The sequence below is a fragment of the Triplophysa rosa genome, linkage group LG20 (assembly GCF_024868665.1).
Source record: "Triplophysa rosa linkage group LG20, Trosa_1v2, whole genome shotgun sequence".
Taxonomy (NCBI): domain Eukaryota; kingdom Metazoa; phylum Chordata; class Actinopteri; order Cypriniformes; family Nemacheilidae; genus Triplophysa; species Triplophysa rosa.
In genome coordinates, this window is record NC_079909.1 from 1,862,563 (window position 1) to 1,878,454 (window position 15,892).

Genomic DNA, 15,892 nt, shown 5'->3' on the forward strand with positions numbered 1-15,892 from the left:
CACCCTCTCCATTGACTTTCTATTGCGGCAAACTGCCTCCTTGTCATTTCTAACTTGCAACAAAAAATATAACCATGCATAAAAGCTGCTGTGTGACAGGGTGTTCAGCAAACAAGCTAAAACCCTTGAATCTAGTTTTTATAAACTACCGAACCGTTAAAGCCAGCCATTAAGGAAACAAAAGTGGATACAGGCAATAGGCGTGCAGTGTTTCCCCTCCAACAGCACCCCCGGCACCCCAAGACCCCCTGAGGTAATGGTAGGGGGTCAAGTTAACTTTATTTTCTATATAGCACCAGATCACAAGAGAAGTAATTTAAGGTTACCTTTATAATTAACCTTGTTCTTTTATTAAAGGAGTCATGAATTAAGACTTCAATTTTAACCTGAGCTTTTGATATATAAGAGGGAATTGTATTCAAGCGAACATCCTATAAGTGTCAGAACTGAAAACGCCCTTGTTACTGAAATTACAACTGTTATTGACACCAGGCCCAGCGAACGGCAGGTCCTGGAATGCACCTATCTTGATAGGTTGAACACCGCCTCCACAGAAGAATATCAACGACTACTTCTCCAGCCCCACCCACAGGTTTGCGGTTGACAGTACTGAAGTAACACAAGTTGCGCCGAACCAGATAGACGAGCAAGCAATAAATAGACGAGCAAGCCGTGAAAGATCGCAACACAGGCGCTGCATAACCTTCCCTCGGATTCCGATATTAGTAATGCGTAGTTGAAGTTTATTTTTAAAGACGTTCCAGCTCACGTGGGTAAAACATTGATCGTTTGTTTGCTTCATTACCTACCATATTTTGACGAACACCGAGGTCCTGTGATAATATATTAGTCCCGTGCGAGTCGGCATCTCTGTGATTTGGTGGGCTCATATATCATTTTTCAAGGTTTTATCCACCGTTTGCGAATAATGGAGGTTGTTTTGAATGTTTTGATACTATTTCGGGTGCTGGGTCATATCCATACCTGCCAACACTGTCGTTTTGGCCGGGAGTCTCAATTCAATTCAATTTTATTTATATAGTGCTTTTCACAATGTGCATTGTTCCAAAGCAGCTTTAAAGGAGCAAATAAGAAAAACACAGAAACGTAAAACAGAGCACAGTGCATGGTGTTTATAGACCAAGCAAGATCATTATAATAAATAATATCTAATAAATAAATGAATAAATAAATGCAGTCTCCCGGTGAGCAAGCCAACACTGCACTGCCGTTTGTTTATTTATCATGGAAACTCTTGTAACATTTGAGACCCGCGATCGCGGTACGGTGACAGGTACGGTCATATATCATTAAACACCATACAACACTAGGCTATACAAACTATACGCAAAGCCTTGCCATCACATCCGGGAAATAAGTCAGTAAATTTGATTAAAATCACAGGCTTCACTTATCCCATGCGAATGCGCCACATGAAATACAGATTTACAGATTACAGTTTATCTGCCCCTGACAAGCAGTTACAGTCCTGTCCAGTCACCACCGGATGACAGGTTTTCACCCAGCTTGGCTTCGTTCCAACCGAACCGTCTGCAAGACATAATGAACCATTCAAAACCTCATACTATTTCTGTAGTTTAAATTGAGCTGCACGTCGACATAACTGAGCTGTACACATCACGCACACTCATTTATGTTGATTGTATTTTGCAGCTATATCTTCTAATATCTAGCGACAAACGCGCTTCATTTTAACCCTTTCCCCTCCGTGAGTGCTGCTTCTCCCGCAAAAGTCGCGTCACATATAAAGAACTGCAGACACCAAGAGCAGGTAAATAAATGGACACTTTTACTGTAACGCTTAAGTAAAGGAAAATGCAGCAGTTGCCTAACAAAGTATTTTTAGCTGTCAGTCAGATTACTGTTTGCTATATACTGTAGGTTTGTGACAGATTATAAACCATGACATCTTTTATCTACATTTAGCATTAATGATATTAATAATATTAATTGCATTAATAATCAGCATGTTAAGAGCATTTCATAATGAATCGTTTTAATCTGCAAGATTATTTAGATTCAGTTTTAGTATGAATGGCATGAGGCCACCGATCACGTTTCCCTCCTATGCTCATTTTTTGTGTCGACAGTTTATAAAAACATAGTTCAGGGTTTATAGCTTGTTATAGCAGTTTTTAGACATTGTTCTGTTCTTTGTCATAAATCAGAAATGACAAGGAGGCAGCTTCCCAAAATCAATGGAGACTGTTGGATTGTTCCCCCCCTCAGTGGGTGTGGTTTTCAGATTATGACACGTGTCACTCTTCTCTGCCTCTGTGGGGTGGCTGGGTGGTCTGAAATAGGGAAGGGAGGGGTGAGCTACAGCATAATAACTGATTGTGATTTTCAGTATCTCCTGTGGTTTATAATGCACTTGTTATTTATAGACTTCATATAAATGTGGGTCAATGACGTGACGCTAATTTTTTTGTGTCCCGTTATAGTTTTGTTCCGTTTATATAATTTGACATTTCAATTTAAAATCAAATTTGACAAGCATGAATGGATACCTATGTAAGTACATATGGTCCATTAACTTTTTAACAAGTACTGTGTTTTCCATATTTTTTCTATACAAGAGTAATCTGTTTATCCACATAAAAATACTGTACTTGAGTTGCATTATGTGTTTGAGGATAGCTTTACTCAAACAGTGGTCATGAAATAAACTCTGGATATGCAGTTCATGACCTCATACATTGAGACGCAGACAAATCTTTAAACATCATGCATGTAGCATGTTAAACTGTGCCACCCACTCATACAGAACAGCCAGATGACATTTAAATGGGAGGATTCCGCGTCCACGATCACCATCACGGAAATCAGTCGAATGCAGCTGAAAAACAAGTTTAAATGGCAAAATAGGTTAAACAGCGGTGCACCATCGATTAACATAACACACATACAAGCACAATGAAAAATGCACCATACAGGTGCTGGTCATATAATTAGAATATCATCAAAAAGTTGATTTATTTCACTAATTCCATTCAAAAAGTGAAACTTGTATATTATATTCATTAATTACACACAGACTGATATATTTAAAATGTGTATTTCTTTTAATTTTGATGATTATAACTGACAACAAATGAAAATCCCAAATTCAGTATCTCAGAAAATTTGAATATTACTTAAGAACAATACAAAGAAAGGATTTTTAGGAATCTTGGCCAACTGAAAAGTATGAACATGAAAACTATCAGCATGTACAGCACTCAATACTTAGTTGGGGCTCCTTTTGCCTAAATTACTGCAGCAATGCGGCGTGGCATGGAGTCGATCAGTCTGTGGCACTGCTCAGGTGTTATGAGAGCCCAGGTAGCTCTGATAGTGGCCTTCAGCTCTTCTGCATTGTTGGGTCTGGCATATCGCATCTTCCTCTTCACAATACCCCATAGATTTTCTATGGGGTTAAGGTCAGGCGAGTTTGCTGGCCAATTAAGAACAGGGATACCATGGTCCTTAAACCAGGTACTGGTAGCTTTGGCACTGTGTGCAGGTGCCAAGTCCTGTTGGAAAATGAAATGTGCATCTCCATAAAGTCGGATAGCAGCAGGAAGCGTGAAGTGCTCTAAAACTTCCTGGTATACGGCTGCGTTGACCTTGGACCTCAGAAAACACAGTGGACCAACACCAGCAGATGACATGGCACCCCAAACCATCACTGACTGTGGAAACTTTACACTGGACCTCAAGCAACGTGGATTCTGTGCCTCTCCTCTCTTCCTCCAGACTCTGAGACCCTGATTTCCAAAGGAAATGCAAAATTTACTTTCATCAGAGAACATAACTTTGGACCACTCAGCAGCAGTCCAGTCCTTTTGGTCTTTAGCCCAGGCGAGACGCTTCTGATGCTTCCTGCTGCTGACCAACTTTATGGAGATGCACATTTCATTTTCCAACAGGACTTGGCACCTGCACACAGTGCCAAAGCTACCAGTAACTGGTTTAAGGACCATGGTAGCCCTGTTCTTAATTGGCCAGCAAACTCGCCTAACCTTAACCCCATAGAAAATCTATGGGGTATTGTGAAGAGGAAGATGCAATATGGCAGACCCAACAATGCAGAAGAGCTGAAGGCCACTATCAGAGCAACCTGGGCTCTCAAAACACCCGAGCAGTGCCACAGACTGATCGACTACATGCCACGCCGCATTGCTGCAGTAATTTAGGCAAAAGGAGCCCCAACTAAGTATTGAGTGCTGTACATGCTCATACTTTTCATGTTCATGCTTTTCAGTTGGCCAAGATTTCTAAAAATCCTTTCTTTGTATTGGTCTTAAGTAATATTCAAATTTTCTGAGATACTGAATTTGGGATTTTCATTAGTTGTCAGTTATAATCATCAAATTAAAAGAAATAAACATTTGGAATATATCAGTCTGTGTGTAATGAATGAATATAATATACAAGTTTCACTTTTTGAATGGAATTAGTGAAATAAATCAACTTTTTGATGATATTCTAATTATATGACCAGCACCTGTATATGTCGCACTGCACAGCCCTGCCCTGAAGGACATATTTCAAAGAAAATTTACGGCATAACTTTACGGTACACCACATTTCTGCAGACATGACGTACTTTTGTGTGCAAAACCCAGAAGCGAGTTAGCATTTTAGCACTTCTGTTCCATCGCCCCAAAGTCAATGGGTTTTTTGTAAATTGCCTAAAATAAGATCAGTGGTTAACAAATCCTCCAAACATTTTCACGTTTTAATCTATGACATAAAACAGACCAATTATTACCCGGCGCAGTTCAATTGACTAGTGTGAGTGCTCGCAACCGCGTTCGGGCGCAGAACACTTACTGGTTAGCCTGGTTGAAAGAGGTGGGCTCGAGCGCGGTTTGGAAAGGGGTCAGTTTGAGCGCAAATCTTGCGGAGCGCGGGACTGAAAGCATGATGTAAATTATGCGACCGTTTTAATTCCTCCTTGAGATTCAGCTGTCGCCGTAGAAAACTGATACACAGCGCACTTTTGTGCAGGCATGTCACAGCGACCAAAACTACTCCAGATATTAGGCTTGTCAAACATAATGCAACACTGTGTGTAACGATCAGTTTTATGATAATAAAGTACGCGGGGGTGATTTAAAATCATAATGAGCCGTTTACTCTCATATCGCTCTCGTATGACTATGATATCATAAAGTGGATCGGTCTGCGCAGCGCGGGCATAAAGTTAAACGCACCTAATATACTAATATAATATTACTTACCAGGGAACACATTTTTGCTAAAGTTTGGAAAGGTTGTCTGAGGCTTGGTGGTGGTGGTGTTGATATCAAGCGATTACTTCTGATGATTGTATTTGGGCTTCAAAAGTGGCAAATGTTGGGTTAATCTGTAAAGATTAGTGCTGGGCAACGATTACATTTTTTATCTAATTACTTTTATGTGATTCATCGCGATTAATCTCATTGTTAAGCAAAAAATTCAATAATGAATTCAAAAGTAGTGTATTCTGCACTGTTATTTTAAAAGTACTACTATATGAACAAAAGTGCAATAAGATTTGGTTTGCAAATGTGCTTTTTTACAACAGTATTTCCTTTACATGGTAGCATTAACAATTTTAACTTAAAATATTTCTTGTAAATCTCAACTTAAACATCAATGTAATCAAATAAAACATAATTAATATATTATATACTGTGATAAGTCCGTTTTGTTTCCCAGTTGTTAACATTCATAAAACTGACTACTTTTACATGGACCTTTGCTAACATGGGAATTTGGATGTAATTTTGTGTTTATTTGTCCGTTTCAGAGTAAGAAGATGTGAAAGAGAACTCAGTTTAGTAGTTTGCGCTCTGACTCTCTAGGCGTGCATGTTTAAACATGTTTTTAGCCTCACACTGCATACAATACACGCAACACAATTCACGCAATACAATTGTTTTTTTTTACCTTAGCCGGGGAAATATTTGTACTTGCAGGCTATTGATTTCCTTCTGCTTTATCATTAATAGCATTAAATAAGCCTCTTACATCCGCGCATATTATGCCTTTTTGCGGAGAGGGCACTGATAGATAAGCACACGGCTGAAGGAGGGGAGACGAAATGGAGTGGTTTGTTCTATCAACTCTGACGTCTGGAAGAGATTTATAACAAAATGTCCATGTAGGATTTCTGTACTTTTCAATTTAATTCTGGTGTTCCTGGTTCATGTACGCGCTTCAGCAGTATTAGGCCAAACCAAATGCTCTCATTTGTTGAGACGTGTGGTGACGCCATTCCCCAGCCAGTACCGATCAACATCCCATCCCTTCTGTGACCCATGGTTTGTCTATACGTCTCGGAGCCAGTGAGCAACTGACTTTCGAAATTAAATAATACTTTAAAAAAACTGCGTTAATGCATGAAAATGCGTTATGCGTTAACTTTCCCAGCCCTAGTAAAGATGAATCTGTAAAGATTAACCCTTGTAAATCACAGATCTTATTTTTGTGGATTTTACAGAAGTCAATAGGAAAAATGCATAGGCTTTCAGTTGAGGGAACCAGTACGGCACTAACTTCCGGGTTTGCCTACCAAAATATGTCATCCCTGCTGCTCCCTATGTGAAATTTTAAACCTTTTAAATGAATTGAACCATAGGGACGCAAAAACGTAGCGTCATGTTATTGACCCATGTAAATATGTATGAAAAACCTAACAAAAACATTGTTATAATCTTACATTTTGTTTTTGTTAGGGTTCACTTCCATTTGACAACATTTCTAAATAAACCAAAATTTCTTGATTCAAGTCACATGCGAGTAAACTGTTCTGGTTATCTTGTGCTTATTCATTAGGATGGCTAGACAACAGAGATGTCCTTATGTTATTTTATCATTTTGAACATGTACACGTTGGATGTTTGGATGTACACGCTGGAAGTCCAGCCAGGAGAGCATTGCAATAGTCCAGTCTGGACAGGACTAGAGCCTGAACCAGGACTTGTGTAGCATGCTCTGATAGGAAAGGTCTAATTTTCCTAATGTTGTACAGGACAAATGTAGAGGACCGGGTGGTACTAGCAGCATGATCTGTGAAGCTTATTGAATGGAGAGGTTGTGATTCATCTTTGGTTTGGCCGAGACACAAGCAGTTCTGTCTTTGCAAGGTTCCACCTCCATGAAAAATGAGATGTTGAGTGAATGCTCTCCACACATAGTATACATTACTCAAATAATTTTGCTTCAAAACACACTAAATATCACACTCTTCCCTGTCTGAAAAATCGGGTATTGCTGAAAGTAAATGTAGGAGCCTGAAAAAATTGTGCCAAGACGGACTTGGATGGTTTTGCATCTGAACTGTTCATATACACTCTTAAAAATAAAGGTGCTTCACAATGCCGATTCATAGAAGAACCTTTTTTATCTAAATATTTCCCTAAAGAACCTTTATCATCTGACGAACCTTTCTGTTTCACAAAAGCTTCTTTGTGGTGAAAAAAGTTCTTCGGGTTTAAAAAAAAAAGGTCTCCAGACTGCGCCTAAAACGGTCGCATTTGCGACCAAAAATATTTGTCACTGGCGAGTGTTTCCAATGGAAGCGCCACACTTTTTAAAAAACGGCAGGCTAGCCTACTTTTTCTTACAGTATAATATGGTCTTGACATGCACATTTTCTGTTGGTTCAAATGAATTCAGAGTAATTGTTCTGGTGTATTCAGAGTTTAATCAGTCTTAGCATCAATCAATAACACTTCTCTGCCTCTTTTTAAATCAGCAGAACCAAATCTGCTGTCATCTGCCTTTAAATGCAGCATTTGAAGACTATTTGAACACATTTACACATATTTATATTTGTGTACAAATGTAAACGCATTTAAAACTGTTCTGTGGAATTCTGCAGATTTTCCCCAAATTTTAAGGTGGAATTAACAAAAATGTCTGCAGATTCTGCATGACCCTGCTTATGAGGGAAAAAAACTTGAAAGAAAAACTTTGTGACCAAAACCTATGAGAGGGAAGATTTACACAACAGGAAAACTAAAAGTAGTAAAAAAAATTGAGGCCTGCTTTTTTTAAGGAGCCAATGGCTCCTTAACTGATTTTTTTTTATCTGGAGCCCTGAAAAGGTAAGAAAGAAATGGTTCTTTGTAGAATGGTTCTTTATGGAACCAAAAATGGTTCTTCTGTGGCATAGGTGTAAAGAACCTTTTAAGCACTTTTTTTTTTTTTAGAGTTTATACAGTATGTGATGGATTTAGAGGGCTTTGCATATGAACCAGTGGCATAGCTTCTGGGTATGCAGCTGCATATCGGCCCGGGGGATTGGGGCCCAGCCCGCATCCTTAAGTTTTATTCATGGCTGTACAACAATACTGAAGAAAATGACTCTCCATGCATGAGAATATGTGAGTAGGTCCTCCCCACCCAAAAAGTTAAGAAAATATTTGATAATGACTTAAAGGTGTTTAATAATAAAGTGTATGGTGAGGTTAGGGGTAATAGCGAGGTCTTTATTGTCCCAATTAGTTTGGCATCCATTTAATAATATTAATACATACTGTATAATCATTTACACTCTATTATTATTGTGAAATGTATAATGTAAAACATTACTTTGTTTACCGTGCTTAGTTTAATATAGTTTAATTTATATGGAGTCTGAATGAGATCGTCAATCTGATTGAGGTGGCCAAACAAATGAAGAAATGGATAACTGTTGGTGGGGTTTGATTTTAACAGAAGCCAAGGTTGAGGACCGCTTTAACTGTGAAAGAGCGCGATAGGTATATCATTTTATCTAAACACATAAATAGTCAACTTAAACGGTCTCTTACTTTTTTCTGCGGCTGCATGTGAACTCTTCATATATAGATGCACTGAATGCAATTTTCTTGGCCGAATCCGGTTTTATTACAAGTGAAACCTACAGATTTTTGCCAATTCTGATTGTCTATCCACAAACTAATTGACAGTATATATAAAACCATATCTTCTTTTCTTAAATGCACATTTTTTCATAATAACACTGTAATAAAGTTCAATGTAGGGAAGGAAGGAGGCGGGAACCGGCATCATTTAAACAATAAACTTTAATCAAAATAAATAAACAATAATCCAGCAAATAAAAGGCCGGCAGCCACCTCACGGTCGACTGCCGGCCACACGAACATAAACAAACTCCACTTAACTTCCGGGCCCGGGTCCTCTCTCTCGATGGTCCGGACACTCGTCCTCTTATCCTCCCGAGCTCCCCCGTGAGGCATGCGGGGACCGGCGGTCGCACAGCTGACACTCGTTGCCACTTACGCCGCCGGCCCCGCCTTACCCGCCCCACGGCTCTCGCCCCGCCTTCCTCGCTACAAACGCATTTCATTTTCATAAAATAAGTTGTCGAACATTACAATTTCTCTAAATGCAGTTCTCCAAGCTTCATTAAATTACAGAATCTTCTCTTACCCAAACAATTCTTAAGTAAATTGAAGAACTCTGTCACTGAAAAGAGGTGGAAATAATAAATATAACTGAACAAATATCACTTAATTGACCTTTTTCTCTTTTGTACTCATTTCACAAAAGTCGAAAGATTACAAGCCTCTGAATAAAATAGTACTTTAATTGCATCCTTGTCTGTTCTTTGTATGAAACTAACATTGCTTTATTTTCTGAAATGTAAAAAATTGTCTTTATCTTGGGTATTAATAGAAGTGGGTTGGTTCATTTTAGCTTCAACTTCAATAAAAAAAGTTAAAAATCTTATGAGTGATGAGAGATGAACTACTAACTAGACAGTCACAAACAGTGCATCTCTCTGTCTGTATAGTACATGATGCGTGTGCGCATGTGTACAGTCAGCGGATATGAGATCCATGTGTATTCTGCAGAGACGTTTATACTAGAGTCTGGGTGGATATATATATGTACAGTATATACAGGTACGTATATATTTATGTATGTATGAAGAGTTTGAGATAACCAAAATGAGATAACCATAATCTCATAATAAGCCATAATAACTAAAAAAAAATACAGCTAAATAACACAATAAAACTTAATAAAAACATGATAACATAATAAGAAATATGATTTTTGAAAAAAAAATGAAACAGAGTTATCTCATTTTGCAACCAAACTCCTCATATATGTGAAGAGTTTGCTTCCAAAACGCGATAAACGGCATTTAAAAAAAAAAGTTTCCGCCAAAATCAGTATTGTATCAGGTCGGTATTGAAAAGTCACTTTTTAATTTTACGCCGTGTTATTCTGTCATGTTTTCTCCCTTTTTTCCAAACCACAATATACGCCAGTCTTCTCTGCAGAATGCGATATATCCGCTCAACCAATCACAGCACACCATTCCATGCATTGTAAAATGTTATGGTGGCGCTCTGAATACGGTCGGTGCATATCGCGTTATGCAGCAGCTCACGTTAGCGGATAAATTAACATTGGCATATAAAAATGTTTGTGCTGCCTTTGTAATGAGTTTCGGGGTGACTCGCCTGCAGTCACGCTTCAAGTTTGCTGTGTTGTACCGGAGATTGTGAGGGAAAATAAGATGCTTTGTAAATCACGTGGAGACACAGATTGTGTCTTGTGCTTCCCCTTCTCCCAGAGACTTCTCTCTCTACTGCATATTTGAGATAAGCACGTGACGAATACAATTAAACATCATATCTTAAAATATCCCCATCTCTCTTCGATGTGCATCGTGACATTTTTGCATCGCGAAATATCGTAGTACGAAGTATCGTTACACCCCTAGTTTCTCATGTTTGTCCTGTTTTATGTTACGTCTAAATATGTTAGTTTAGCTTGACACAACTTGCATATTGTGACCCATACAATGTTTTGTTGGCTTTTGCCACAAATATTTCCGTGCTACTTAAGACTGGTTTTGTGGTCCAGGGACATATTTATACATCCGCATGCGATTAATTTTTTTTTCAGATTAACGCGTTAAAATATTTAACGCAATTAACGGAGCATCCATTTATTTTGTCATCCTTTGTCTAGCTTTACATTATATTATCACGCTCTTTTTCATGAAAAGGCCTTTAAACCATTTACACTCGATTGGAAACAACTTCAATTCTAGCTGTGGGACAACGTGACAGCGGTCCCGTCTGGTGTAAACAGAGCTAAAGGCTGCGTCCTTGAATCTCTGTCAGACAGCACATCAGTATTAAGTTCTCTTTCGTGCTTGAATGAACAAAACCACACAAGATTATGTGAGAAAGCACGTTTTGTCTAGCATTTTTGTAAGCACAGATTTCAACGTGTTAAATAAAATCCTAAATGAATGCAAAAAGAGTTGTGAATATGGGAAAGGGCGACAGATCTGCGTAGAGCGGAAGCTCTTAAAGGGGCCACATTCTTAAACCTGCTGCTGTGACTCCTGTCATTAATGTTAATCAAAGAACAAGAGAAAAGAGGAATTCAATGTGTTTTGTAACTTCTGTATTTAATTTAGAATTTAGCATTAAAGACTGTTGTGTTTGAGAACTTAATTCAATTTCTGTGTATTTCCTACCTGTTAGACATGAGAGCTCTCAGTTATACTGTACTTCAATGTTAAGTGGCAATAATTAATGTTAAAATAAAGAAAAAATAAACAAGTTAATGGAGACATTAGTTTGCAGTACTAATATCAGAATGTTGCCTTTCATTCATAAAATTATGTTGTTAAAGAAATCTGTTGTGTCTACATTAATTTTGAGATTAAATGTGAAATTCTTAGAATGTAAAAGTATATTTGAAAACATTAATGTTGTGTGCGATTAATCGTGATTAATCTCAGAAAAAAATTGTGATTAATCAGATTTTTTTTTTAATCGATTGACAGCACTAATATATTTTTTTATATGTATATGTATAGATATGTAAAGATATGTGCTTCTAAGCAACATTTGTGTGTAATGAAAGATTATTAATTATTATTATTATTTTTACCTTTTAGGCAGTTGTAGATGAAAATGGAAATTGTCCACTTTCCAAGGTGCAGAAAAACTTTATCTGTGATCACTGTTATGGAGCTTTCAGGAGTGGATATCACCTGAAGAGACACATTCTCATTCATACCGGTATGAATCACAGAAAACATCACTTGTCACAGTTAACTATTAACATAAAAAGCCAGTGTGGCTTTGATTCAGTATACAGTTGAACGCATACGTTTACATGCCTCTTTTGTCTCCAAAGTTTTAAATTCAATCAATTCAAAAATAATTTTCTGACAAAAATAATTTTGAAAAGATCTTTTTGTTTGAAGGTTTTCATCTCCTTGGATCAGAATATGTATAGCCTGTTACCTGTTGTGAAAGCTTGTCTGTGCTTGCACTAAACTGTGTGTGACTTTCAGAGCTTTTGAACAAGCTTCATGACTCAGATATCATTATTATAAAGTGAAAGCAGCTTTCCGCTAACAACAAAGATGCTGTTTTTGCTTCATTTCAAACTGAGAGTTTAAGTATGGAGAACAGAATGGCACAGAGAAGGCTTGTGCCTGTGTAACATTTTTATGTTGCTGTAATTGATGAAGCTTTTACTCAACTCAACTTTATTTATATAGCGCTTTTTACAATTTTCATTGTTACAAAGCAGCTGCACAATGGCCTTTTCGTGGCCAAAAGTTTTGAGAATGACACAAATATGAATTTTCACTGAGTCTACTGCTTCAGTGATTTTTATATGTTTTTGTCAGATGTTACTATGGTATACTGAAGTATAATTACAAGCATTTCATAAGTGTGAAAGGCTTTTATTGACAATTACATTAAGTTTACGAAAAGACTCAATATTTGCAGTGTTGGCCCTTCTTTTTCAAGACCTCTGCAATTCGCCCGGACATGCTGTCAATCAACTTCTGGGCCACATCCTCACTGATGGCAGCCCATTCTTGCATAATAAATGCTTGGAGTTTGCCAGAATTTGTAGGTTTTTGTTTGTCCACCCGCCTCTTGAGGATTGACAACAAATTCTCAATGGGATTAAGGTCTGGGGAGTTTCCTGGCCATGGACCCAAAATGTTGATGTTTTTGTCCCCGAGCCACTTAGTTATTACTTTTGCCTTATGGCAAGGTGCTCCATCCATCCTTGAAAAGGCATTGTTCATCACCAAACTGTTCTTGGATGATTGGGAGAAGTTGCTCTCTGAGGATGTTTTTGTGCCATTCTTTGTTCATGGCTGTGTTCTTAGGCAAAATTGTGAGTGAGCCCACTCCCTTGGCTGAGAAGCAACCCCACACATGAATGGTCTCGGGATGCTTTACTGTAGGCAAGACACAGGACTGATTGTAGCGCTCACCTTTTCTTCTCCGGACAATGTTTTTTCCGGATGCCCCAAACAATCGGAACGGTGATTCATCAGAGAAAATGACTTTACCCCATAGCCTTGCCTGTGAATCCCTTTTTGTGTGGCAACGCAATGATGACTGCACGTATTTCCTTGCAGGTAACCATGGTTAACAGAGGAAGAACAATGATTTCCAGCACCACCCTCCTTTTAAAGCTTCCAGTCGGTTATTCTAACTCAATCAGCATTACAGAGTGATCTCCAGGCTTGTCCTCGTCAACACTCTCACCTGTGTTAACCAGATAATCACTGACATGATGTCATCTGGTCTTTTTGTGGCAGGGTTGAAATGGAATGTACATGTTTTTGGACTAAGTTCATTTTCATGGCAAAGAGGGACTTCACAATAAAATTCAATTCATCTGATCACTCCTCATAACATTCTGGAGTATATGCAATTCGCCATCATAAAAACTGAGGCAGCAGACTTTGTGAAAATTAATATTTGTGTCATTCTCAAAACTTTTGGCCACGACTGTACATGAGACATATTGACTATAAGCAAAACAATTAAAGTTATACCTGTAAAAACAAGAATAAGGTGAAAACACAGAAGACAGACATACCCACATACAAAACACTCCACACACACAATATGCACACGTACTAACACACACAGACATAGACACAACACACACACAGACAGACAAGCACGCACGCACACACACACACAGACAGACAAGCACGCAAACACACACACACAGACGAACAGGCACGCGCACACAGACACGCACGCACAAGTGAAAGCACACATTTAAGATGTAAGATAAAGGAAAGAGAAACACAGGTCAAATATTAAACAGACTATAAATTCCTATATGCAATATTAATTAAGTAAAACTTTAAAATTCTAATTCTAAAGCAGCCCCCCCGGCCAGGCAAATAGTGCAAAACAGTATGCAAATGGTGGCGAGGAACCCAAAACTCCAATCGAGAAAAAAAAACTCAGGAGAACCCAGGCCCAACCACGGGATTCCAGTTGCCCTTGGCTACCGGAACTGATCGCGGTCATTCTAGTCTATGCTTCAGCTGCGATCAGTGCCTCCTCTTCAGGGGAAGCTGGAATTCAAAGTACGTGTTCAGCGCTTCACGTGAACCTATGTGAATCACGCATCATGTCAAAATACGTGCCTGCTGCAGACGCGTTGAAAGGGTTTAGGATAAAAGAGACGCTTGCGTTCAGAAGACACTGCATTAACACTTAACTCTGATTACACATGAGACTAAGCGAGTATCTAGCAAACGCGAGCGTCTCTTTTATTAAAAACCCTTTCGACGCGTCTGCTGCAGGCACGTATTTTGATATGACGCGCCACACACATGACAGGACTAAATACATGTTTTGCCGAGCTTCGCATAACTGCTTCCCCTGAAGAGGAGTCACGGATCCCCACTGCTATGCTTGTGTTTACACCAGACATCTCTCCTTCACAACGAACGATTTTTGAAGTGTAGGCTGACAGTTTTGTTAATTGTTGAAGGCACAGGTGAATTCTGGGTGGATTTGTGCATGCCCTAGACTTGTGGTGTGAGCGGTATTGGAGCGGAACCGGAGCGAGACAGAGCGTTCGCTCCGGCCTTTGGATAAAAACCCGCTGTGACGAGGGAGGCGTGACGAGAGCCGTGGGAGGAAGAAGCGAGGCTGGGACGCGATTGATAATGAGTGTCAGCTGGGTGTCATTCCGGCCTTGTATCTCTCACAGAGGAGAGCAGAAACATAAAAGGACGAACAGCAGGAGAATACGGCGAGAGAGGACCGGGCCCGGACATTAGTTAAGTTTTGTTTAAGTTTGTTTATGTTCGTGTTGCCGGCAGTCGTCCGTGAGGGGCTGCCAGCTTGTTACTTTTGTGTTTATGTTTGTGTGGCCGGCAGTCGTCCGTGAGGGGCTGCCGGCCTGTTTTATTGCTGTTTATTGTCTATTTATTTTGAATTAAAATGTTTGATTGTTCGCCGGTTCCCGCCTCCTTCCTTTCCATTTTATTGAGCTATATTTCAGTGGTGCCGAAACCCGGGAGGAAGGAGGGACATGCTGTCGAAGAGCCCTCGCCCCGAGGGGTCTCGCGGTGCTGTGGAGTCGGGCAGCGCGGATGAGGGATGTCCGCCAACGGGGACGGTGGTGCTGGAGCGTGTGCCCAGATGGGACGTAGAGCTCGCTGCCGTGTGCCTGGGTCGAGGTGGGGTGGCTGCCATCCGAAAGGGAGCAGAGAGGTTAGCCCCGCTTGCCGTGGGCCGGAGCCTGCTGCCGTCTTCCAGAAAGGGAAGGAGCAGGAAGCGGGGGACCTGCTACCATCTGCCGGCAGTTGGAGGAGCCACCGCCGGCCGCCAGGACACTAGGGCCTCGCTGCCGTGTCCCTGGGTCGAGGTGGGATGGTCCGGGAGGGAGCGGAGGAGTCAGCCCCGCTTGCCGTGGGCTGGAGCCTGCTGCCGTCCGCCGGAAAGGGGAGGAGCAGGAAGCGGGGGACTCGCTACTGGCTGCCCTCAGCCGGAAGAGCCATTGCCGGCCGCCAGGGGGCGGAGGAGGCGCGAGCCGTCCACCGAGCATCCAGTACCACCGCATGGCACCG

The 15,892-nt window shown here is 40.1% G+C and overlaps 1 protein-coding gene across 10 annotated transcripts in view; it reads left to right on the forward strand.

Annotated features, from left to right (window-relative positions):
• Window positions 1–15,892, forward strand: part of znf740a (zinc finger protein 740a) — an 85,090-nt gene that overhangs the window by 26,111 nt on the left and 43,087 nt on the right. For all 10 annotated transcript variants that reach the window (XM_057361765.1, XM_057361767.1, XM_057361766.1 and 7 more), the window contains one exon: window positions 11,933–12,056. In XM_057361765.1, coding sequence (XP_057217748.1) covers window positions 11,933–12,056 — 124 coding nt within the window. The remainder of the gene's footprint in view (window positions 1–11,932; window positions 12,057–15,892) is intronic.